General features: G+C 34.1%; 4 protein-coding genes across 8 annotated transcripts in view; 1 reads left to right on the forward strand and 3 right to left on the reverse strand.

Moving 5' to 3' along the window:
- LOC140039997 (glutamyl aminopeptidase-like) overlaps positions 1 to 2,349 on the reverse strand; it is a 30,194-nt gene extending 27,845 nt beyond the window's left edge. Inside the window, exon 1 of the mRNA XM_072085605.1 lies at positions 1,516 to 2,349. Within this exon, the coding sequence (XP_071941706.1) occupies positions 1,516 to 2,249 (734 nt within the window). The 5' untranslated portion in view covers positions 2,250 to 2,349. The remainder of the gene's footprint in view (positions 1 to 1,515) is intronic.
- On the forward strand, positions 103 to 7,422 carry LOC140039998 (uncharacterized). 2 transcript variants are annotated; one of them, XM_072085607.1, is made up of 2 exons: positions 103 to 371; positions 4,858 to 7,422. In XM_072085607.1, exon 2 carries the CDS (start codon positions 4,940 to 4,942, stop codon positions 6,959 to 6,961), a length of 2,022 nt encoding a protein of 673 aa, XP_071941708.1. In that variant the 5' UTR covers positions 103 to 371; positions 4,858 to 4,939; the 3' UTR covers positions 6,962 to 7,422. The 2 variants fall into 2 exon arrangements, with proteins under 2 accessions (XP_071941708.1, XP_071941707.1); XM_072085606.1 differs by lacking the exon at positions 103 to 371 and adding an exon at positions 4,530 to 4,701.
- LOC140040000 (uncharacterized) lies at positions 2,622 to 4,401 on the reverse strand. The gene is made up of 3 exons (XM_072085608.1): positions 4,246 to 4,401; positions 3,207 to 3,933; positions 2,622 to 2,873 (listed from the first exon to the last, which is right to left on the reverse strand). Exons 1-3 carry the CDS (start codon positions 4,312 to 4,314, stop codon positions 2,650 to 2,652), a joined length of 1,020 nt encoding a protein of 339 aa, XP_071941709.1. The 5' UTR covers positions 4,315 to 4,401; the 3' UTR covers positions 2,622 to 2,649.
- Positions 7,343 to 27,377, reverse strand: LOC140039996 (aminopeptidase N-like). 4 transcript variants are annotated; one of them, XM_072085601.1, is made up of 18 exons: positions 27,045 to 27,375; positions 21,569 to 22,329; positions 20,959 to 21,241; positions 20,198 to 20,318; positions 19,357 to 19,511; positions 18,853 to 18,966; positions 18,266 to 18,400; positions 17,215 to 17,346; positions 15,500 to 15,672; positions 15,295 to 15,374; positions 14,736 to 14,866; positions 13,539 to 13,742; positions 13,052 to 13,125; positions 12,724 to 12,846; positions 11,906 to 12,073; positions 11,231 to 11,371; positions 8,806 to 8,887; positions 7,343 to 8,358 (listed from the first exon to the last, which is right to left on the reverse strand). In XM_072085601.1, exons 2-18 carry the CDS (start codon positions 22,321 to 22,323, stop codon positions 8,215 to 8,217), a joined length of 3,015 nt encoding a protein of 1,004 aa, XP_071941702.1. In that variant the 5' UTR covers positions 22,324 to 22,329; positions 27,045 to 27,375; the 3' UTR covers positions 7,343 to 8,214. The 4 variants fall into 4 exon arrangements, with proteins under 4 accessions (XP_071941702.1, XP_071941703.1, XP_071941705.1 ...); XM_072085602.1 differs by lacking the exon at positions 27,045 to 27,375 and adding an exon at positions 24,158 to 24,442; XM_072085603.1 differs by lacking the exons at positions 7,343 to 8,358; positions 8,806 to 8,887 and adding exons at positions 9,051 to 9,757; positions 9,892 to 9,967 and having other exon boundaries at positions 27,045 to 27,376.
- Positions 27,378 to 27,503: the final 126 nt, after the last annotated feature.

Below are 27,503 nucleotides of genomic sequence, written 5' to 3' on the forward strand. Positions count from 1 at the left end.
CGCAAAATAATAAATGTAGAGTGACTTCTGTGATTCATACTACTGTCACGCATTTTCAGGAAGTGTCGAAGGCCTTTGTACATAACCACTCGCCAAATCTTGGTTCTAAACCAAACTTTGCAGACATATTCCATGTTGGGTGCGACTACTAAGAGACGGTTATTGTAACTAAAACAGATTGAAGCTGTTCTTGATTCTGACTTGGAAGATAAAGGGACAATAGTGAACTCAGGAAAAGTAGAAAGTTGATGGAATGATTCTGCTGATATCATGTGGAATACTCTGACGATGAAACTTAATGATACTGCTGATGGCTGTATAGGCAAGACCTGGTTATTATCAACATACTTTGGTATTGTTAAGCAAATTCGGTAAGCAAATATTGTAGCTGTAATTTAGTATGTTATTCCTTAACAATGCGCGTCCCCTGTTGATCCTTTCATGGTCTATTTGCTATACAGGCTTTTTTTAAACTTATTTATTATCTTAATGTAACTCATTTTTAGTGGGCCACCTATTACAAGTCCCTTGGGGTTTCCTGAAGGTTCCTTTCATCTACTTTAAATTTGTTTTACTCCTTTTTGTTTATGTGTATTGTTTTAAATGAAATGAACAAATAGATTGATTTGAAAAAAGGGTAAAGGGTCTTTTCAGACACTTTTTAAAAATTGTTTGGGACAAAAAACAAAAAAATATTACCAAAATATCATTTAGCAGTACATTAAGTCAACAATTGATATTAAAATTAATTTAATTTAATTATGATTCTTAATTTAATTATGATTCTGTAATCACAGTGCTTAGCAACAGTACTTAATATTAATTAATAGTTATGGAATTTCTGTAAAACATTCAAACTATCTTTATATTTGTCGCACAAAACATTTTTTTCTACATCCTTTACATTTTTTTCCCTTATATCTAGAAAGTCTAAATATTTCCAATTTTGTATATTTCTAAGACTTTGTTATATAAAATAGACAAATATTTTAGAGTATGCCTGATGGGAGGAACTACAGGTAAAGGTGATATACTGTACTCTACCATGAATCTTGTTTAGATTCCTCTAGGTACATCAATTTAACAAAATTGAATGATTTGCTATCACGTATTTATGTATATATAGTATCTGAAAACAAATTCAAGGTTTTGTCTGTACACTATGTTAAAGACTTCCTGAAAAACACCAACTTATCTTTAAAAAAAAATTAAGATGAAACAATTATTACAGTAAAAAAAGGTACAAAATGAATGCAGAAGGAGGCCAAAATAATTAAGTTATGGTCAGCAAATTAAAAAGGTTAAAATAAATAAATACAATTTATTATTTAAGAACATAATAACAATTATGAACTGTTTGTCTTCTTTTGTGACTTATTTGTTTTCCTGGTTTTTCAATTATGAATGTTGGCAGATACAGTATGTTAGTTAATAAAAGAATGAATGTTTACAACAAAGAATGTACCTGCATGTACAATTAAAACAAAGAATAAAATATCAACAACAATGACTTACTTTGTGACACCGTTTTCATCTACATACGTACTTCGATAGAAACCTGCCAACCCATCATTCAAAACATACGTAAAATTAATGCATATTTCAATTTTACCGTTTTTGATCTCATTGACGAAAACAATATCGGCCTGTTCTAGTTTTTCATTAAGCACGTACTTATCTAGAGGAATGTTTTGTTTTGAAGCATCTAATACTTCAACTTTCGAAAATGTCATGTTTTTGGCATGTAAAACAAGTAATTTTGTTGGATTTTGTACGGTAGCATTAATAATGACACTGCCTGTCACATCATAAGTTGTTAGGTTTGGATGTAGAAAGATGCGATATGATGTTGGTATAACATCAGTTGGAAGACGTACACTGTTCCAAGGCCACGGGCTGGGAGTAGGATTTATTGGGGGTGGTTTTGTCGTGTGCTGAGCAACTGTTGTGTAAATATTTGTTGTTGATCCAACATCTCTAGAACATCTAGGCCTAGCGAAGCTGGACACCACTGCGATGGCTAAAACCAGAATCAAAGCCATAAATACAATGCATGTTGATCTACTCCGTCCACAAGATCGAACAGTTGATTGAGACCGCTTCCCTCCTCGGAACGTCGTCGTCCCACCACCACCACTGCTCTGCTGCTGCTGGTGGCCTGCCAACGGAGCAAATGCGTTGTTTTCTTCATCAGAAAAGTCATCATCTTGAATATTTTTGAGTTGTCGATAAGATCTGTCAGTGGCCATATCTCTAAACAAATACTAGCCTGTATGACTGACTACACTTTATAGATATTTGTTTATTTACAGTCGATTTATCTGCACCATTCTTAAGTTCGTACTTCGCCATAAGTATTTATTTAGTGGAGGGAGACCTCTATAATAAACGTAATGATGTTGGTGGCGATGTTTTAAAATCTTCAGTAAGAGCTTAAATTAGTTTTGAATATTGGTTAATAATTTTGTAAAATAATGAATTATTAAATGTAAATATTATCATGGAAATATAGTGGTTAAATAGAATACTTCTAAATATATAATTCTGTGACTTAAATGGTTTGTAAAAACATGTTTCGTCAAATAATTCGTCAAAACCACTTAAAATGGTTCCTATATTTTTATTCAGTGTGTGGAATAAAATAAAACGTTATGCTGCATCCAGTATATTCCGTCCATATTTTTTAACTAAAGATCGTAATTGTTCGATTTCTTCATCATTAGGAACTCCTTCATCCTCTACGACTTCTTCTTCATTTTCATTTCTTGAATATTGAGAGTTCCCTTTTTTTTCTTCCTCTAACTGATTGACACCAGGCCGATTAACCATTTTATCTGGTACTCCGACATCGTATTCGATACCGTTGGACAAACCTGAAAAAAAAACCACGAATATCTTTACTAAATTGTTAACGGAATTCTTTCCTTTGTAGCCTTATTATTTAAATAACTTAAATGTTCTCCACAAAACAATAACGTTCGGATCTTGTGATTTAGGCCTATCAACAATTGGTTCCAACTTTTACGCAACGGTGAGAACGAAGTTGATATCTCTGGTCGTCTAAAGTGCTATCTACACTATCAAACTAGTTTGACAAAATGTGTGTTCCCAAATATGGTAGTGATATGACATCATTGTGTACATTATACATTTTTTTGTCGCATAAATTGATAGTGTATAGAGAGATCTTTAAGAGTTAGACTAACCCGGATGCTCCTTGGCGTTTACCATCGCCATGATCTGATCAGCTTCTGCACCCTCCACGTCTTCTCCTGCAAAGTCCTCCCTCACAAATGTCGGCTGTAGTGCTTCTTGATTAGGCCTACTAAGTTCTTGGTTACTAAATTCAACATCATTTTGTTGTTGACCAACATTGGTATCATCTGTCTTCTCAGAATTATCTACACCTCCTCCTTGCAAATATTGAGTGCCTAGGTCTTCAGAATCTTTACCTTCATCATACTTGGCTTGTCCGATTGGCGGTAAGTTCCCCCCGGTCCCATAATCTAAATATTCTTCAAACAATGACGGGTAGTTTTCAGCGATGTTACTAATTTCAGCATAATCTAGATTATCTAAATCATTATAATCTTTAACTGTCTTCTCTGAGTTTACATTAGGCAATGTATTTGCAGTTTTTCCACCAAGCGTTTTTCCATTTTCATGAATTAAATTAATTGGTTCGTTATTATTAAGCTCAATATAATCATTGGTGTTGTCTTCACTGATTACGAATCCTTCTGTTGTTGCTTCTTCACCGTAGCCGTACCCTGAATACGGTAGAGGGCTGGGTAAGAATGTAATAGTTCCTGAATACTGATGAATCTTAGACGGAGTGTTACCATTCAACGGCTGCGGGTTACTTAAACCTTGGTTCTTCACTGCCGGTATCTTCTGCGTCTTGTCATCAAATTTAGCATTTTGTTTTGGTACCTACAGGAAGTTTTAAATGCAAAATATGGTTAATCATTATTGATACAGTATAAATTACAATGAAACCTGTTACCAACAGTTGTATCTACTTCATCAACTATAGACATTCTTCCAAGAAGGGGCTCTTCTATTCTTACCACCTGGAAGTTTCTGTCGTCTTCACTCGATTCTAGTGGCAGGCCTAGGCCTAGGCAGTTTTCAATATTGTTTCATTTAATCTTTAACTAAACTAAGTTAAGCTACTAGCCTAGGCCTAGGCTAGGCCTACTCTGGGCTAGCCTGGCTACCCTTTATAAAGTGAACATAACTTACAATTGTTGGTGCCGAGAGAACACAGTGAAGAATAATAAAACAGATAACACCATGATATATGTTAAACATTTTGACTCATTTATTTCAAACTCAAAAACTTTAAAATGTCTACTTTCTGATCATTGGACCATATTTTTAGTTCATCAATTCTGTATGTCGTGCATTTATACGTATTGCGTGCTTAATTCGAATATTAAAAATTGTTATTGCGCGCAGAAATATTTCTTGCGTAAACGCGCAGATTCCTTTCTTCTTCCGATCGACCCTCAGCTGCAGTAGTCGGTGCCTCGTTCGGTGTCGTCATGCGAATAAAATTACGTTTTTAAAAATAGAGGCCTATCTAGGTTAGGCCTAACATTTGAAATCTACCCTAGGAGAGTATGTGTTGATAGAATTAGGGCTAAGCGTCAACTTACTGGTAGTAAGAGTAAGACCTTTCAGTCAGTTTGGTTAAAAGTATGATCATTCATTGACATTGATTGTGATTGTTCTGTAGGCTATGTTGATGATCCATGTATTGTATGGTTGTAAGATTAAAAGTCGTCACCATAATTAACGATGCGTTATTTAATGATATTAATTCTCACTTACGATACTTTTTTTATTTCACAGAAAACAAAGAATGACGTCAGACCAACGATCAAGTTTTTAAAGAAATTCCAATTCCTAATATTTAAATATCTTCATTATATTCATGGAAACTAACATCAATCTAATGGATATCTGTAAAGAGAATCCTGTAATATCAGGATTCAACTTAGATGATCACCCTGGGATTTTATCTTACTTGAAAAATAATTTACGAGAAGATCGAGAGGTTCCCGCCACAATTTGTGATATGTTAGCAGATTTCATTGAAGATCAAGTTTTCGAGTTTGAAAATGCTGAGTATTTTGGTTTTGGAAGATCTATGATCAATTCAGAAGTGTCGCAAAGAATTTTAAAAATTCTAGGAAAAGTTTCTCTTGAAACACGTTACGAAAATCCAAAGAATGGACACTTAATTCCGAGCCACTTACTTCACAGACATTTCCCATCGTTTACCGAACTGCAGGCTAGGCAGTACTCATTTGATTTCTTACGACGTCACGAGAAGGAGCCAAATTATTTTATTTTTTCTAATCGGGTTATGCAGGATTACGTAATAGCGATTTGGTGTTGCAGTAACTTAGAAGATACGGTCACCAGTAACCTTCAGATCTCACAAGCTCTTGAACATTGTCTCCAGTTACTGCCATCAACCAGAGGTGTTTGTAGCATTCTAGCAGGTCTCATTGCCAAGTTCCATCCAGAGAAATTACGTAGCTATCTTAGAACATTGGTGAAAGCAAGCTGTGTGAACGATATTGCAGAACATGACTTGCAGATAATGATGGTTGAAAGTGTGTACGAAGCTAAAGGTGGAAACTTGTGCTCCATGGTTGAAGAACTCCTTCCCACTCTATGCATCAGTATTAAGAATAATCGCATTCATCATTTACCGTATGTGGTCTCCGCTATTGGATATTTTGTACAACATTCACATTATCTGTCTAGTGTTGACTTAAGTAATGCTGGAGTTGATGCTTGTGTGGTGCCGTTCTTTACAAATCACATTCACGACGAAACACCACTTCAGTCAATCAATTTTAGGAACAATGACCTCGGACCAGATGGTCTTCATGCCATCAATTTGATACTATCACTCATGACCTCACTAGTTTATCTTGAATTAAGTGAGTGTAATATTGGTAACAAGGGGTTCAAGAACTTAGCAACGTCAATGAAGTACATGCCGCTTCTTCATCTTCGAGTTCAGAAAAACGGAATCACGGACGATGGATTTATTGTCGCTGTTGACAATTTCTGTTATTGTGAAACGCTGGAATTAATCGACGTCTCAAAAAATTCAATCACAAACAAATCCACTGTTGCTTTTTCTAAGAAGTTCTGCCATTTGAAATATTTGAGACATTTGGACATGAGTGAGAATTTGATCTCTGATGATGGAGTCAGCGCGATTGCTGTTTACCTACACGAAATTCAAAACTTGACTTTTTTACAATTAGCATCGAATCGTGTCGGCTTAGAAGGTGCCATGAGCATTGCCGAAAACTTACATAAAGTTACAAAACTAACTCATCTAAATTTAAGCTGCAATGAAATTCCACTACAGGGACTGTTCGCTTTAAACAGTGCCAGGAAAAACCACCTGGTCGCAAACAATTTGCGGATTAGCGGACAAAAATCTTCGTCTTGCTTTAACTCGATCGGTTACTCGCCGTTATTCTCGACGTCAATGTCGTCACTTAAAAAGATGAGTGACGTTGATCTTTACGAAAAGTGCGAATCGATGTCTGAGATCGCGCAAAAGTCGGCGCAGTCATTGCAGCAACGACTTGCTGTTAATGATGCAATGAGTACCCTGGATGACGCAATTGAATACATGACCAACTCATTAAAGAGAGAGAGTAAACACAGGAGAACACAAGTATGGAAAGAGCTTGAAGATGAAACCCTGCTGGATGAACTCGATAACAACTCGTTAAAATCGAGTGTTCAATTCATTAGTAGATCTAGCACGTTAGATCGTGATATAAGAAGTAAGAAAAAAGAAGTGGAAGTAGACGAATGGAAAACAAGATCATTGGATAGAATGAGAATGAAACGAAAAGGATTGAAATTAGAAATAAAACCGCATGCAATTCAGGAGGTCTATGAATCAAATTTTGTTTAGCAGCAGAACCTTTTGATGCAGTTTACGCAGTTACACAGTACTCCTGTTAAACGAAACGAAAGATCGTTAAACGTTGACATTTGATCCTTGTCAGTTCTTAAAATATAAACATGCTATACTACAACTAGCAGTCGATTTGCCAAACTTGTCCCTCTCCAATTGTTCATAGTAGATTCTTACGTCTACAAAAATCACCATACAGTAATTGTATGTTAAATGTTTAAACATTAATAATTTCTTCATGTCAAACTACACAATCTCTTATTCCAAATAATAATTGTTTGTTTTGATAACTTGTTGTAAAACAAACACGTTTGAAACATGTCATGGTAATAACTGTAATGTTTGTATTTCAATCGATACGGAACAATTTAGAACAACTTTATTTTTATTGTATAATAGTTCAAAAGTCATGTAACAAATGGGATAAATAAAACATTATTCATTATCATTGACTATAATAATTGGTAAATATTCTTTTTATATATTATATAATAATAAATCAAAATCAAATATATTAGTATAATATAATGATTTTACAATAATAATTTAATACCATATTACCGTATTATAACATTATAATAAATGATTTAATATTAACATTAACAATGTGTAAGATATATATTAATGTATTTATGCTGAGTATTCTGTACTTTCATCATTTTATGTTGTCTGGTTATAAAATGTTTTTCTGGCAAAAATTGATAAATTTAAGAAAGCTTACAAAACAAAACATTAACTTGTAGATGTATAATTCATGGTACAAAAGTGGAAATTTCACAGTATAATACTCTAATGAATCCATACGTTGCTAGTATAAATTTACATTTGCTTCTAATGTTTAAAAACATTGTACGCTGACAAGTGACGCGCGTGAAAATACATTAGTGTGCGCGAACGCGGGTGTTTTGTGCTTCTCTTCGTGGTGCCTGCCGTGACAAACTGCATATGATGATCAACTTGATTCTCTCAGCGTTAAATGTATAAATATTATCAATAATTTGTTACAGTAAAAACTGATATCATCTCTTAATATTGTTTAATTGACTAATTATTCAAGTGGTAACATAGACTTTCAGCCAGTGTGGTTATAAACCTTCACTGGCGTCAAACATTAATAATCGACGTACCATATTCCAGTAGAAAATCGAAGTAACACGATTGGTATAAACATACCGATATTAAAAATGGATATATGAAATAGGAAAATGTTCAGTAATAAAATGTTTTAATCTTGGTGTGATCTCTTATCATCAAGGGTTTTGCTTTTCCAGCCATTCGAACGTACTAGCAGCATTGTTGGTCATCCATATGATATTTGCCTTTGTCTTTTCAATACTTTGTTGATAGGCGCGAGCTGCTGATCCGAAATCTCTATCTTCGCCAAACGCTTCCAACTGTTTAAAAATCATAATAATCATATTTTATAATAAAGTATATTAATATAAGTTTCTTAATACTTACTTTCTTTATTCATCCGAAACTTACATAACTATATATAAATACCGGTGCTAAATGTGTTCAGTAGTCATGGAAGAAAGACTGTGATTGTGCGCAGAAAGTGCACGCACAGTCAATTGACCACGAAGCTTCTGTATGCTTTAAGCACGTGTCTTAACTTTTCCTAAATAATTTGAACAACTAGAAACGGTGAAATGGTAAAACCAATAACAGTGAAAGGGTCAAACCAGAAACGGTGAAATGGTTAAACCATTATACAGTGAAAGGGTCAAACCAGGAAGGGTGAAATGGTCAAACCAGGAACGATGAAAGGGTCAAACCAGTAACGGTAAAATAGTCAAACCAGAAACGGTGAAATGGTCAAACCAGTACCAACAACTTACCTCTTCTAAATCAAAGTTAGTATTGAAATGTTTTGTAACACTCTCAATCAATCGGCTAAAAGAAAATGAACCACCTCCGTAACTGAAAAGAAAAATGTTTCATAACGTGATTGAATTGTTTAGACACCACAAATAAAAAACAATGTACACTATTGGATCACGTTGATTCGTATTGTTTACCCGACCAAAGTCTTAACGTCAACTCCGAACGACGAGACAGTGAAACCAAAGATGATAGTGCCGCTACATTGATGACCGTGATTTCATCGACTATATGGAATTATTATTTTATATATTAATTGTATTCTTTATCAGGTGAATGCAATTTATTATAAGTTGTATTAAACAAAGTGTTATTGTGTGAAAACAAATTTAATTTTATTCACATAACTTTGAAATATATAATTTTATTAATAAAAGCATTGTACAAAGGTGGTTTTAAGATACTTGGTCACAATTAGACAAACTTTGTACAAAATAAAGATAAACATAACTTGATAGCATCACAAATTAAATCTAGTCAACACCAGGCATATCGTACCTAAACTAAAACAAACTACCGCACGGTATACATAATGTCATTACCATTCTCTTTATGTATATATACATAAGGCATAGAACATCAATTCCAAACCGCCCGGTGATATACTGAAATTTAATTAATTAAATTTGAAACGATAAGATGAGGAAATCTGTGATTTTCTATGCACCATTAATAGAAATAAATGTTTATGAATGAATGAATTACAATTTATTATCATCAAACTATATAAACTTAAATGAAGTTATTCTAAAACTAAAACTACGACGACAAGTTGGCTTCTTCTAGCCATTTCTTCACATCTTCGGCATTGTTATCCATCCACTTTATGTTTGCTTTAGTTTTTTCTACACTTTGGAGAAATGCCCGGTTGACTGAACCCAAATCTTTGCCTTCCCCGAATTCCAGAAGCTAGAAGAGAAAACACATAATACAACGTGTAATTAGATTTACTAGGTTGGATGATATATTAACAATAATAACGGTAAAGAAACTTAGAGCAAACAAGTTGATATGACCTATATTAAGGTCATATAGAAACCTACCGTTTCCAAGTCGTATTCCGTATTGAAGTGGGCGGAGACTGATGAAAGCAGGCGACGAAAGGCAAAACCTCTATATCTACCAAACAAAAGGTGGGAGTAACAGTTAAGTTATACCAAGAGAAGGAAATTAGTCATGCTAATTCTATCATGTTTAGGCCTATATGGAATTTATATAAGTTTCTACGTTAACTATACAACTAAAACCTATTACAGTGTTGAGCCAAAAGCGGTTATACAGAAACTAATAGAAATTGTAATATCACTATTTATATTGTCATAGTGACTGACAAAATAGTAAAAGTATACTTTTTTGTGCAAATTAGGCCAAATAAAAAACTTGTCTATAGATTGGCCATATATTATTATTATAAGGTGGTAAGACTACGGTTATTAATGTTTACCAAAGTGGCTTAATCTTGACAGTTTTAACAGCCGTTAACACATCAAACATGCTAATATTGTAACAATGATAATGTTCTACACTAACAAACGTTTAATATTCATGAAATGAACTATATTAACGATAAAATGAGTGTTTCTTCATGCTATTTAATAATGATGATCTTAAAACTGTAATAATGATAATAGTGTTAAGTACTTACACATTGCACGCTGAATAAAAGACGACAGATTAGTATTATTTTAAAAAACTAAGCCAAGATTAGTAGGCTGTCAAACACTTGTTAAAAGTGCACATAAAAGAGTTAGTCTTCCAGGAGACTGTCGGGAGACTGTCAAACCGCAGTGACCATCAAATGTCCAGATATTTTCTTCATTACAACGTCTTTAATTTAGTAGAAGCATCATGCAGTTAATTCTTATGTTTTTAACATAATTGCGATGTAGTAGTATAACAATAATTACAGCGACAATATACATATTAAAAGCACGTTGTATGTGGTCGATATGTCGGATACCGACTGAGTTAGATATACAGTCAGCCAATTGAACCATCAGACTGGATTGGAAGGTGAGTTTGTGTATAATGGTTCGTGGCAGACACGCTTGCATGCAAATCACTAGAACTGGTCAAAATGAGTCAATAATACAATTAAGTATTTTTCGCGCTAATTCCTCCATCATCACACTGACTGACACTTTACTGTCTGCTTCCAAAGAACCAACCCCCTTTTCACGTCATCATCGCACCATGCGCATGTGTGTCGCTGTTCTGGTTCTCTCTCTCACAAACAAATAATCCACTATGTGCTTTTCGATACTCCAGTGGTTGATATTAAATAAACATTTATGAGAGTGGGTTTGTTCCCTATCAGTTACAGGGTTAAATACATTTAATCCACCCCTGATCGTAATGCTAAACAATATTAATAATACTTACTTGTTTCTGAGAATGTCCCATTTGGCGCGAATGAAGTCCCACGCAAGAGCTCTACCGACGTAGTTGTCTGATACGTACTGAATGACGTAGACGGCGTCTTGAGATCTTACCTCATCTGGATCTAGTGAAAGCTCAAGATATCTAGAAATAAACAACAATCATTAGTTTGTGATGTTAAGCAGGCATTCATTTCATTTATTTGTTCGACAAAAACGTCCAGCTCTATAGAGGCTCACCAGGCTAACCACTAATTTGTCGATTCGAATTTAGTTTTTATACAAGTTCCTTTTATAAACCAATCTCTGCAATGTAAACAATAACTTTAGCGGAAAATAATACAATTACGTATTTCAACGGTTATGTTTACGTTCGCGTAACTGACAGCCACATTGGCCAAGTTTGTTGAACTAACAAAATATGATGCAAATCCAGAATTTCAAAGATTAGAGCATAGTAAGGTGTGTTTCAACTTCAGCATATGAATTGAGAACACTTTTTGTGGAAGTGCGCTGAATTTTTTTTCCACAAATTGTATTTAATGATAAATTTGGAAAGTATGTTGTGACTTTTGCCGTTGGTACTCTAGAGAAATGATTATCCATAAAAAATAAGAATTTAATATTTATATGATTTATCCAAATAATGTTAATATAATTTGAATAAAATTGTGTTAACCTGCTTAATATCCAGGGTTCCTGACTGCATCCAAGTGCGAACAACCATTTACTCTTTTCTGCAGCATCGTCGCTAGTTGTATATTTATTATAACCGAAGTCCCACTCGACTTGGCCACCTTCACGGATACCATTACAGTACGTCAGGGTTCGCAAATTCGGTGATACACTAGAAGAAGAATTGGTTGTCAATAGAAAGAGTGTAAATTCATTAAAAAAAAATTGACAAACACACACTCGCACAATGAGAGAAGAGGCTCCTTACGAGTTTAAAAAAATAACTGCCTCTTAACTTTACTAAAGGTAAGAATTCAAGAGTGTCTACATTGATGTAATGCGTCAGTCAGCTTGATTCCCACTCGAGTTTTATTTCATTTTTTTTTATTTATTTCATATTTTTAAATATCCAAATCGCAGCCAAAGGCTACTTAGAAATATAAACACAATTAAAACAGGCATAAAACAGTATATAACGAAGTGCACGTACAAATCACAAGAACAAAGTATTTGTGAATATTTATAATATTTATAATTATAAGTGAAATCAAACATATTGCAATAAAAAATAATATAAAAATACTTATTTAGCTAAAATGTATCTACACAGGGATTAGAAATCAATTCAAATCAATTTGACCAATCACAAACAATGGACCAATCACAATGGATCGTCACTATCAAACTAGTGATGTGCCTAAATATGGCATAGTAGTGATATCCCAAATATGTTAGTGATATGACATCATCATGTCCATCACATTTTTTAGTTTGATAGAGCTTTAGTCATTGTAAATTACTGTGTAAAACGTTAAATCTTACGGGTTTGTGGAATTGCCAGCGTTTGACAACGTCATATATTGTGCATACAGAGCAGTGGCTTCTATCAGGCAATCATCATTCTTATATGTACAGGCTGTGAAAAGCGCATTCACACGGTTGTATCTGTAAAGAGCACAATTATGACATGAAACAAAAAAAAACATTTTAACAATTACAGATAATCAGTTAACGGACGAAAAAGAAATGCTCATATTTTTCACTTCACTGTCATCTACAAAACGGCTTTAAATACTTATTTGTGTGCACCTGTTTTGTTAGTTTATGGCTTGTTTGGAGAGTAAAGTGACAACAACATTGTATAACTTACTGTTCAAGATGAGATCCGCTATCTATCCATCCCACGGAGTTGTACAGGTTCTCGACCAAGTTATGCATATATATCTTACAAAAAAAAAAAAAAAATGTTATAGTTTCATTAATAATATTATTATTAAAATCACTATAGTTTAATCAAACTATTATCATGATTAAGTGATCATTATGTCATAATCATTCACCCTATCAATATCATATTATTGAACCATGTTTAGGGGAGGGATTCCGTCCAGCAAGCTGATCATTGGGCTCCTCAGCAATATTCAATTTAATTCATATTTATAATGCGCCGAATTCTTTCCAAAGAGATAAGTTCTAAGGCATACAGTACAGATATCATAAACAATCAATTATAAAAAAATACCGGTACTATATAAAGACATAAAATTACAATAAAATCATAAATATTATCAATATCATATCACCATTACCATCAGTAGTATAAAAAAATGAGTATGCCTTATTTAAGTTAAGTTTACCTCGAGAGCGCCATATCCCTCGTATCGACTAAACATGTCTTGTACGTAACTCATTACTGTCAGAGTGGCTTCCCATGGGATATAGCTCAAGTCGTCCTTTAAAAATGTTGTAAGACTAAGAGCTGTAACTTGTTCTAGTAAACCGGCTCTTGCCAAGTTGAAAGCGTCGTCAATAAGAGCGGCTTTGTTTTCATCTGGGAAAACCTATAACAGAGACGGATTTTTTTTAAATATTTATTATAAGCAACATGGAACAAAGCAAATTTACTCCAGTATTTACTCCACTACAATCAATACTATGATGTCGATCTATAATCAGTTGACGACAGATACAAAACATCAGCCAATTTCATTCGTACTTTACTTACAACATATCTGGCACATTAGCAAGCCGAATTACCGGACAAATGCGCACAGTGAAGGCTTTCAATCATCGACATTTTTATTCCATAATCAATATAAAAACATCAAATACAATACAAGTAATATGATAATGGAATGGGGTAAAAAATAAGCACAAGTGCTTTAAACACGTAACCTAACAAAAAAGAACAAACATGAGTACAATTTACTTAAACTTAACTTAAATATTTCTATTGATATAATGTTGCTTTAATCTCTGTTTAAACTTAAAGTGGGGGATTCTTTTATATAATCTGTTAAATTATTCCAAATATGTGTTCCTTGGTAGGATTTAGTTGGTGGACAGTAGTTCGACCTGTTTCTAGTTGAGTAATTATGGAATGAGGCAGATGTACTAAATAAGTTATTAAATGATTCTGGTAATAGATTATTTTTATATTGGTACATAAATATAGCAGTGTGTTTAATATAAAGGTCAAAACTATTTCATGTTTATGCATTACTCACGCATAACGGAGTGTAACTAACGCCATCACAATACAAATGAAAATGACCATGATGATGAATAAATATAAATATTGGGGGATGATATCAAGATGATAATGACGATGATGACGATGATGATATCAAGATGATAGTGACGATGATGATGACGATGATGATATCAAGATGATAATGACGATGATGATATCAAGATGATAATGACGATGATGATATCAAGATGATAATGACGATGATGATATCAAGATGATAATGACGATGATGATATCGAGATGATAATGACGATGATGACGATGATGATATCGAGATCAAGATGATAGTGACGATACTTACAGTCGAATTGGTTTCAAGTTGAGTTTTCAATGCATCCCAATTGGCCTGATCGTAGTTTACTCTGTAGTAGCCGCTCTGTTTGTCATTCAGTATATACCAATCAGGATTACTTCCCAATAAATCAAACGAGTCTGTAAAATAAAATAACAATAAAATAGTTTCTTTGATTGTTAGTTCTTAAAAACTGTGGGCTCAACCCTGCAAGTCTATGGGTTGTTACTTGGACGCAATGCAAGGACCTTAGCGCACCGCAAGCAATTTGACCAATCACGGCGCGATGGATCATTCGAACTGTCATCTGTGATTGGTCAACTCACTTGCGTTGCACCTACGTCGGGTCTACGTTGGGTCTATTGTATGAAACTGAGCTTTAGGACTCAACTGACACGCGCGTGTATGTAAATGATTGCACTTGCGCGTGTATGTAAATGCTTGCACTTGCGCACGTATACATATTTTTTAGCTGTACTGTATGCTAATTAATTAACTCAGCAAATTATACCCGAAAGGAAAACTGTCTTTCATTTTGGGAAAAAAGAATATCACAAAAAAAAGTTACCTGGTCCCTTATTGAGCCACCTGTTAGATCTAACGTTACTACTATCGTCGAAATACGAAACTTGCACATACCACGTGTATCTAGAATATAAAGAAGGTATATTGAATATATTACTATTTACCAACACGTGGCAATAGGTTAATGATGGACCAATTAATATATACAATACTGTGAGTTGTATCAATATTAACTATAGCAATCTCACCCTAAATCACCGTATTTATCTTCGACTTCTGATGTTGGATCGATTAGGAAATGCGTTTGGTTTGCTGATATTGTGTCACCACTACGTTTGCACGTGACCACAGGGTAGCCCATTTGGAGAGTCCATGTGTCCATTATACGTTTAACATCGTTATCTCCTATACCTCTGTCTGCCTAAAGTAATACAATTTATTTTAAAAAAACATAAATCATTATCATTATTAAGTCAAGTCAAGTTTAAGAAAAAACATAGAAATTCTGTTTGCTCTGTTGGCGGAGCACAATATCCAACGGACACAGCACGAACTCAAAAACAAAAACATTACAAAAAAGTGTCTACATTATGTTTAAGGCTAATAGCTCCTGGAAAGAAACTATTTGTAAAATTGTAAATCGTGCTTTATTGGCCTTAATAGAACGAAATCGCCGACCGATGGAACATACTAGAGGCCGGATGAAATTGATCATCTTTGATAGCCACTGCCTTTTTCAGAAGACGATCTGAAAATATGTTCTCCAAAGGCAATTGTGCAAATCCAATTATACGCGATGCGGTCTTGACTATTCTATTTAGGTCACGCTTTTCATTTTCGGTAGTGCTACCGAACCATACCGTTAAAGAATACGTTATGACACTCTCTATAACTGACCAATAGAAGGACGACATTATTTCAGAGTTTATACCAAATGATCTAAGTCTACGTAGGACGTAGGTTCTTCTTTGGGCCTTTCTAATAATGTTACGTGTGTTAATATGCCACATCAGATCATCAGCCCTGCGGTACACCTGTATTTATAATACGCTTATCCGATATAATAGTGCCCACTTTAGTACGTTGGGGTCGATCAGTTAAAAAGTTTAACACCCAGTTACATATAGAAATATCGAAACCGATTTCAACCATCTTAGTGTGTAACTTATACGGTACAATCGTATTAAATGCTGAACTGAAATCTATATATAAAATCCTAGCATATCTTTTATCACGTTCGAGATGCTCTAAGATCCTATGCAAAGTGATTGATACAGCATCTTCGGTAGACCGTATTATTATTAAACCGTATTAATGTCGTCATCATCTTCATAGTCTATCATCAACCGTATTAATGTCGTCATCATCATAGGCAATCATCAACCGTATTAATGTCGTCATAAGCAATCATCAACCGTATTAATGTCATCATCATCGTCATAGTCCATCATCAACCGTATTAATGTCATCATCATAGGCAATCATCAACCGTATTAATGTCGTCATCATCGTCATAGTTTATCATCAACCGTATTAATTTCGTCATCATCATCATAGTCTATCATCAACCGTATTAATGTCATCATCGCCATAGGCAATTATCAACCGTATTAATGTCGTCATAAGCAATCATCAACCGATTAATGTCGTCATCATCGTCATAGTCCATCATCAACCGTATTAATGTCATCATCGCCATAGGCAATTATCAACCGTATTAATGTCGTCATAAGCAATCATCAACCGTATTAATGTCGTCATCATCGTCATAGTCAATCATCAACCGTAATATCCTCACCATCATAAACGTAACGTTATCCATAGTCAGAATCCTAACTCATTTCTTCTTCTTTTACACCACTTCATGTTTCATTATTAATATCCATTCATCACATTCATGTTCCACGCTCTAGACTGTTTACTCAATTACGACCTCTTTTTCAAATTATAAAATGTTACTTACTGCAGTTAAATACTCCCATAAATCATCAGACTCAGCATTACTGTACGCGAAATGGTTTAGGTAGTTGGTCAACCCCTTCACAAACACATCTTCTGTAAGTATATCATTTAACATTCTAAGAATTGCGGCTCCCTGGAAAAACAATAAAACGTACATTTCGTAGAATAATTTTTCATTTTACACTTCAGCACACATTTCAACAGCAAGTTCAGTGAGAAATAAGCCTTGGCACTTACGGGTCACCGTAAAATTACTTAAGCCCTGTTTTTTTTTTTAAATAGTAGCTTCATGATTGGTTCCCATTAGATACGCTGCAACACAAGTACGTAAGCGCAACGTAATTTGACCAATCACATGCCATGGATTACTCGAACTGTCGGTTTTCATTGGTCCTTGCGTTGTGACTCTAGTGAGAACCAAGCTTTAACGATTGGACGCAAACGCAAGTGGGAAGACCACTCACAAGCGACAGTTTGGATGATATATTGCTTGTTGCGCGGTGTGCGCTTAATTGATTGCGTTACTATGGTAAGGCAAGTAATGTAGTATTGAGAATTATGAATTTGTTGTGATACCACGCCCTTTGTTGTGATACCACGCCCTTTGTTGTGATACCACGCCCTATATTGTGATACTACGCCCTTTGTTGTGATACCACGCCCTTTGTTGTGATACCACGCCCTTTGTGGTGATACTACGCCCTTTGTTGTCATACCACGCCCTTTTTTGACTATTATGAACTCTAATCTAAAGATCATACAATTTATTCCAAATTATTTCAAAATGAAGCTTGATTGGTTACAACACTTGTTTTTAGAATTAACTATCTTTATCGATTTTAGTGATTAATGAATTTCGTAAAAATAATATTTTATATAGTAAAATGATTACAACCATTAGATTTCTGAGGACGATCAAAGCATATTGATCGAAGCGTCGAGAAACTAAACAGCTCTTTTCAGAACTAACATATGTGGTGGTGTACCGCAAACTTATATCAACATTTTACGCATGCAAACCTTCAAACAACCATTAGATTATCAATGCCTACCTTGCTGTAGGAGATAGAGTCAAATATCTCATTAATTTCTTCTGGTGTTCGTACAGGTACTTTGATTGGATGAGAACTGCCGAGACCATCCAAAGTAAACACGTACTGCAGATCCTCAACAACAAACTGTTCTTGCTGTATCAAGATACAAACATTGTGTTTTCATTTTATTTATTTTATTTGCAAACTCAACCAACTGAAAACAGAAATTCGCCAATAACATTTTAGGGGTATCATAATAACAATAATATGTTTACTGTACTCTTTTGTAAACATTTAAAGATATTATTGTCCCCTAAACAAATAATGTTTTTCATTGTTTGAATATGTCATTTTAATGGTGACACATAATAGATATTCACATAAAAATATTTACATGAAAAACTGTAATTTAAAGCAATAGTTAAATTGGGGGTTTTTTGGTTGAAACTGTTTAATTTGTCTTTTTACAAGTGAAAACGTTTTTTTCCTATGGAAGTGAGTAACTTTATGAAAAATGGCCTATTCAACGTATTTTTATCAATATTCATTTTTCATGTTTTTTGTGGGAAATACATCTTTAACGTAGAAAGTAAATGACGTCATACCATCTGCCAAGTCGGTTCAATGTGATCAACACCAAGATATTCCACATAGCTAGCAAAACCTTCATTAAGCCACAAATCATCCCACCATATTGGAGTAACAAGATTTCCAAACCACTGAAAGTATATAAATGTATTGAGACTGATATGCGACTTATTATACAGAGTCTTACCTAAGCTTGGTTCCCACTTGGATATAACGTAATAATGACGTGTAATTAATTTGACTAATCACAAGCAATGGATCATCTCGACCCATTATTAGAACCAAGCTACCGTATATTGTAGAAGTAAATATTTGAGTGATCTCCGTGCCGTACATTTCATTTCATCTTTTATTTCGGAAAAAATAATACAGAGTACAACATCTTCCATAGTTCAAGATTAAATTAGTATTTCAGACAAATTGATCAAGTTTAAGATTGCTACAGTTACGATAATTAAATAATTAGCAAAAATCAACATTTTTAACGAACATGATAATTATTGTTACAATACTAATCTTACCTGATGTGCCAACTCATGAGAAACTACAACGGCTATCCTTTGCTTGTTACTCGCTGAATTTTCGGAAGAATCAAAAAGTAGCGCAGTTTCCCTGTACGTAATCAAGCCCCAATTCTCCATAGCTCCGGCAGAAAAGTCCGGTATGGCTATCATATCTTAAAATAACATAAAACAAAAGGGTGTATATATCAATATACACAATTAAGACAATATTTTATTGGAGGTGGTTTAGTTAATGTTTGGTCAAATGAAGAGAGCTAAAGAGGGCGTACTATTTTATATTTTGGCACACATTGAAGATAAACGTTTGTGACGTCACCAATATATCGATTTTCTGGAAAATCAATAGGCATTTTGGCATACTGTATACCTAGTTTATTTATAAAATAAAACTTTGAAAATTGTGATGTTATTGACGTTAATAATTTTAAAGAAATTTACCAAATAAAAAAAAATGTTCGCAATAAAGTCGGGGTTCATATGCCTACGTCTGACCAGGTAGTGATCACTCCCTGGTCTGACAACATAAAGGCGTAGATGATGAATAATGATATGCTTATTATTCGAAAAATAATTTGAATTAATATTAACGTTTCCGTTTGTGGACAATAATGTAGGCCTATATGATTTATAATGAAATATAACATTTGCAAATAGTTTGAGCCCAGACCTAACTACTAGCTGTTTTCAGCCCAGAACTAACTACTGGCTGTTTAGGAATTACCTTGTTTAGGTAGTGGGCAGTTTGAGCCCAGAACGAACTAGTGGCTGTTTGGGAATTAACTTGTTTAGGTAGTAGGTAGTTTTAGCCCAGAACAAATACTGGCTGTTTGGGAATTACCTTGTTTAGGTAGTGGATAGTCAATATTGAAATAATCTTCGAAGAAATCCAAGATACGAATTCCGGCTTGGAGGGCGTAATCTACTGTATCGATGCGTTCTGTTCTCGCCCACACTCTGAACTAAAACACAAATATTATACAAAAAACAAAAAACAAAATGAGAAATTATGAACATGTTATATTAGCCCTAAAAATGTCTGCTGTTTATGCTTATATGTTACCATATATAATTATGTGAAATTATAAAAGATGAAACAATGTTAATGTATATTATTCTTTGAAAAAATAAAATTGGGACTAACTTACAAAAGACTTATTAATAATATTTATGTATGGATATGCATAACTAAAACCAATAAATAATGACTTATTAAATAATAAATAGCAAATAGTAATAACAGATAAGAAAAATAAAAGACCATTATTAGGATCAAGATTTAAAAGTATTTGTCTCATCTTGACTGAATTGAACAAATAAGCAAACAAAACCTAATTCAAAATAAAACCACGAAGGAATAAAAGTAATACTATTTTTGTAAATATCCAATCATTAATAACTACCAACAAATGCAATAGGCCTACATAATTTTATTATTTATACGTTTAGCCGATTCTCCAGTGCATCTGGCAAATTCCATAAAATTTATATAATTTCATAAGCAACATTCTAAATACAGTATGTATGTGATATGTAAAAATGAATGTGTATAGCTAAACTTTCCTATGAATTTGAAATAATATTAAATGAAATGAGACTAACCGTTACATTTCTGTTTGTTGTTCCAGATTTGAAGGTAAAGTCAGATACAACAAACGCAAGCAAATACGTAGACATGGCGGGAGTTGTTTCGAATTGTGTCTTTTCCCAACCACTCCAGTCGCCAGTAAGGACTTCTGTGGAAATATTATTCATGTTGGTAATAGCCGAAAGATCACTGGGATGTATGATGGTGGTATTAAAGGTAGCCTTCATTGCTGGTTCATCAAAACAAGGAAGAGCTCGACGGGCATCTGTAGGCTGCATCTGCGTTGTGGCAATAAACCTGAAATAAAAACAATGTCAGAGGTTAAATAAATGGTAAGTTTTCCTACTAAGCGATATTTTCTCAGATCTAGAATGGTCGGTCGGAATCTGCAACTCCAGAAAAATCTCAACAAATGTTTGGTTGCTATTGTTAATCTTCCAAGTTTCAAACAGTAGGCTGATTTATAGTATAACTGGGATCGAGGTGGTAAACTTGAATTGGAGAGAGATCGCCTTTTCAGTAAATTGCCAAATGGAAGCATGCAATTCATCGGAACTACTGTATTTCATTCATCTACAAAAGATATAAGTTAAATCTGAACATTGTTATAAACAAGAAATTTACCTGGTCTCGCCAGCATCGTTTTTATAGCTACTGCGGTAGAATCCAGCAAGACCGTCCCACAAGTCTCCGATATAATCCATACTTATTTCATAGCTACGGTCAGCTTCAAGTGACGTTTCAAGTTCAATAACAAGAAATTGATATTCAACTTGATCAGTAAACGTTTTGATTTTAACGTCTTTAGACGAGTCAATGTCTGTTACAGTTAGAGTACCTTCTGTCACATTAATAGCATTCTTATGTAATTTAATGACATTTGTTGCTTCAAGACACTTAATTTCAATCTTAACTGTACCATCAAAAGTAAACAGCGTTTTGCCGCTACCAGCTGGAATGTCCTTTTCGTAGAGGTATGGCTGCAGAGTAAGTGTATAATGCTTCGGTATAATATTACTAGATAGTCGACCTTCCCAGTCCCCGCCAGATGTCGGAGAAGGACTCGGCATGTCTGGTGTAGAAGGCATCTTTTTGGTTGTGACATCTTTTACTGTTGTTGGTTTAGGTTTCTCTGTTGGGTTAGGTTTCTCTGTTGGTTTAGGTTCCTCTGATTGTTTGATAGGTTCTTGGCTGCCTACAACAGGTTCACATTCACTGGTTCTATCTGGTGCATAATAACACAATAAACCAACGCCTGTGATGGTAATGGCTACCGTTATTGCAACAAAAAACAACTGTGCAGGGCTGCAGTAAAATCCATTTCCTTTGCGACCAGGTGTTGCGGCCTCTTCATCGACATTCATTTGTGTCATCCCCATGTTGTCCTGAAATGTACAAGATATTCACTGATGAACAACGATACGACGTACTTGTTTCAAGCTCGTACGATACCGTATAACTATACACAGTGGAACAAGTTCAAATAGGCGTGAAAGGGAATTTGTACCTTTAATCTGATAAGTGAGAGAATGTAGCGATATTACCATAATAAACCACACCTCCAGTAACTAAATTTTGTAACAATAATAAAATATTACGTTTAGTTGAAATTTGAAATTGATTCTATAAAAACATAGAAGGTGATTCAGAATTTTAATAATGTCTCTCAGAAGTGGATTTCACCACCAGATATATCTTGTTTCTGTGTTACTAGTCTTTCTATCTGGCAGGGGGCAGATCATAAGATGTAACAGCCAGTAAGTGTTTACTTTGATCGATAAGTATATCATAAAGTATACAACTTATAATGCTAATCTTGCCCAGTAACTTTGCATAGTCATAAGATAACTTAATTGTGCCAAAGGGCGTTTGGAAGTAAACAGTATTATAGTGCTATTAAAGGGCTACAAAGTATCTTAAGATGTTTTATTGCTACTTAACGTCACATGTAACCAGGGTGGTGTAATGGTGGTCAGAAAACAAGAGGGGATTAGATGTTCATCTCTTCAATGCCAACTTAACGAAGAGAATAACAAGAAACTAGAATGAAGATTGTATTGGTATTTTTTGAGAAAGGGCTCTGTCTACACTATCAAACTTTATGTGACAAAACAATGTGATATTGGACACGATGACATCATGTCACTACTATATTTGGATAGTGTAGACAGAGCTTAACAAACATTTAATTTACAAGTTGATCACGTTGTTTGGTTTTAAAATCTCGGTTCCCACTACCGAACGACAAATGCAAATAATGCAAGCGACGGCTCATCCGAACTATAGCTTATGACTTGTCATACTTTTATCTATCATAGTCCTACTCTATTTATCTGCTGTAGGCCTAATTTAATACAAGTAAGCTTGTGATATTTACAAGATCGAATCTCCATGCTTAAAATAAGTTAAAAATCCGCATGCCAGCCTTTGACATGATACGATGATTAAACTTGGGTGTATTGGGTGAAGGGCGTCGCTTTTTACTTTGTGTGAATGACTGCATGGCAATAGGCTTACCTTCAAATATCAATATATGGGATTCAGATAACAATAAAGCATATATACTAAAGATAAGATATCTAAAATGATCCGGTTATATCGGTGTATTATGTATGTTTAAAGGTTAAACACATTAATAATGTGTTGCGATTTACAACATAGAGTGTAATTGGGTTTCGTTTGAAATCTCAAAATGTACGCCTTTTTAAAAATTATTGTCTGTGTATTTTATTCCAAATTATAAGACTATTTTTAGATGGTTTTTTTTTGTATATTCCATTATAATGTTTTTTAAATATCTTTTCAACCGTAATTGTATAAATTAACTACTAAACTACTACTTTTAAATAAATATTTATATCAATATCAATTAGACATATATAGGCCTATATTGATAAATCATTTTGAGGAAAATTCTATAAAATATCAAACATCGGCAATGGTAATGCCTTGCCTGCCGTTTCATATAACATTTCTCATTAATTCTGAATTATATTCTCCAAAGAAGACAGGCAGGTTTCATTAATATTCCTGGAAAATTATAATTAGATATTTCCTATAATGAGCTCTTCTAAACTATGAATGAATCACAAATTGTGAGTGAACAAGAAAGATTGCTACCAACTGTTGACAAATAATGTGATAACAAATTAACATTTTATAGCTAAAACACAATCAAGAATTTTGGTAGCAAATGTCTCTTATTAAACTTACTCGGAAGTACAATTCCAAGAAGATACAGTAGGCTTAAGTTCTTTACTTCTGATTGGACACCATTGAAACTATATGTGTGCGTCTACCAAATGGTCCACTAGCGCGTGGTTCCCACTAGAGACTCGGAAGTACAATCACTTACGTTGCGTCGTTACGTCCTTGCGTTGCGTCGGTAGTGGGAACCAAGCTTTAGAGTTTATTAAGCGTAAACGGTTAAGGCGTCACATTTACTAGACGTTAAATTCGAAAACGCACATGCATGGTTGCTTTGCAGGTTAAACATCTAATAGTTTATAACAGAGCGTTCATCTTAGAGAGTGCTGTGTGAATAAATATTAACTGTGTAGCTGTTTTATTATTATCATGAAATAAAAAGTCAGTACGGAGTAATCTATATTCTTACTGGTAGTTTAGTTTAGAGATGTAAATTAATTGACAAACTCAACGTACATGACGTCGCGAGTTTGGAATCCACTGATGACGTGATTTTGTGAATATCTCATGAATATTATTGAGCTTCCCTAAGCTGCTGAAAAACAGACTTTCCATGAATTTACCCTAAAATGTATGTGAAATTTAAGTGCCGTGTTTACATCTAAAAGGCATAAATTATATAGACTAATCATATTGGATTGGCATGTACATAATGTTCCAACATTATACCGTATTTTTTACAATTGTATACGAATAACTCCATAACCAGTCTTGAGGGTTAAACCATGGAGAACATTTCCTTCATGGTTAAATAAACTACATTCGGAACGCGTTTCGCAAAACCCATTACACGCACAAACGCGCTACGCGTTACAGCCCTCAACGACAGCCCATTAGTCAAGATTCATTGCTTCTAATTTATCATTGCATCCTATCATTGAATTTAAATTGTACGTCAAATACGAAGGTTCTCCTAAGAAGTCAAATGAAGGTCATTTTGTAAAGATAAACCGTATTCAAAAGATAGGCCTAGTACTAAATAAAAGTATCGACCGAGAGTATCAGTATTATTAGTAGGCCTATTAAAGAGCAGAGCAAGCGTGACGAGTAACCGTAATGTTTAACCCACACACATCATCATATTAATAATAAAAGGTCTCTATCACATGAGATAGATATTTAATAACTCTTATAGTAAGACAATCAAAATATTAGTTATAGTCTGATTGTTAACCTATGTACTGATAATGGTGATATAGTTCAACATCAGATCAATGGGTGAGTTTCTGTTTCACCTTCTCTGTCAAAAGTTACATAACACGCGATAAATCGAAATACTGTATTTGAACTCACACGACAACGTCTTTGTTTTCAATGCGTACTAACCAAGCTGTCACTCAATCAAAGTAACATTTATTTTAAAATTAACAGTAAACATGATTAAAATAATAGGGGAAAATTCCAGGCAGCCCATAAAAACGTTTATATGTAGGCTTCATGATATTAAATGAAAATGTTTACAATTTTCTACAATTTAGCCATTACAAATAACATAGTTACGAATTTCAATTCCGAATACGTAAAATTATGGGATCTTTATTTCTCCAATATTGGAATGCAGAAGATATTACTAATAAGTAGTAAAGTTTGCAAAGTAAATTGACCAATCATCATACATTAATATCCGAACTGTCCACTTATGATTGGTCAAATTAGGCCTGTTAGTACTACTATAGGATACACTGTAATATTATGTTGATACATATTTAATTGAGTGACCCTAAAATTCCGATTGACCGTGAAACTAGGCCCATGGCATTTTTTTCATTTCCAGTTAGAACACGCTATCGATGTGTCAGATGATCTGGAGTGGAGTGTTAAAATTATCGTGAGAAGTTATTTTAATAAACATGAGCAACTTATCCTTACAAACTACACTACAGGTAACACATATCGTATCTAATCGCTTGTTGTAGTATTGAACAACGTGCAAAAAAATAGGCTACATAAAGTGCACATCCTCGAATTGATTTCTTATAAAATGAGTTAATAACCATAGTTTGATTATTTTCAAATTGATCATTCTCCTTTACTTTATGAATTGATTATGTGGTTCTTTTTAGTATTATCTGTGGGTTATCCGCCGCACTTCCTTTAACACACATTCATATTTGTATAATAATATGCCTACATGTTCTGTCATTTTTTACGAAATTATAAGGAAAAAGCCTATTAGACCTCGAATATATGGACCAGGTCAAGGACATAAGGCGTTTAACATTTATTTACGTCCTATTAACTTTAATGTTGATTATATATGTGTGTAGATAGGCCTACAGGCGAACGTACAGCAGGCAAACACAAACGAGTATAATGATGCAACAAATGTTCATTTCTCTTAATTAACAAATCCAAATTGGATAAATGTTATTTCCAGAAAATTGTATTATTTCAGCTGCTGGTGACGTAAGAACAGGCAGACTTTTATTTCAAATTCCAAGATTCAATACAACACTTAATACTGATGCTATACGTGAATATAGTATTCATCATGATTGAGGCCAACATCAATATACATTAATAAATGTAGGTCTGCTATAAAGTACAAAACTACAAGGAATACAATGTTGCTGGTTTCCATTTATTTCGATAACACAGCGTGAACTTAATTTCAGCATTTCTGCATGGCGACTGCAATGTTGTATATATTTGATAGGCCTCCTACTGAGTATATAACATCAATATAGTAAAACTAATTCTACAATGCAAACCGCATTAGTAACTATACTACCATGTGAAGTAACAACTGATAACTTCAAAAAATAAATATTTACTACTGGTTAAGACATAATAGCTGCAAAAACCAAGGACTTAAACTTTAGCCCTTCGTTGTACACCTATGTGATAAGGAAACATGCAAATTTGTACTTTAATTAAAGGGTTAACAACTTACCAAATTATTGTAAACAATCTAAAAGTCTCCTGTATGAAACGCTCGCGCCCAAGAAACTGGCGGGACGGAAGTGAGTGTGTATTGACAAGTCAGATGTGTGTTAATCCTATCGAATCAGCAGGTCTCCCATTTTTAACGAAGGTGGTGACGCAAACACAACAGAACGCCGATCTGTGTATTTTGCTTCGTTTACACAGGAAAATGTCAAAATATTGACATCTTGAACCTGGTTTACACTAGCCCAATGTGCACACGTTTGGTTTTGTTGAGGACTGGTGATTTAAGAAACGTTTGTTTGCGTTGTCAATTCAATCATTACATTACACAAACGGTGCGCGACGTTGTTAAGAATGGTGCAAACGGTATAAACAAGGACGCAACGCAACCGACGCAACGTAAGAAAATGCCCCTAAAATAATTGTGTTTGCCCCCACCTGTGTAAAATCAAACCTGCTTGTT

The sequence above is a fragment of the Antedon mediterranea genome, chromosome 2, assembly GCF_964355755.1.
Source record: "Antedon mediterranea chromosome 2, ecAntMedi1.1, whole genome shotgun sequence".
NCBI classification, from domain to species: domain Eukaryota; kingdom Metazoa; phylum Echinodermata; class Crinoidea; order Comatulida; family Antedonidae; genus Antedon; species Antedon mediterranea.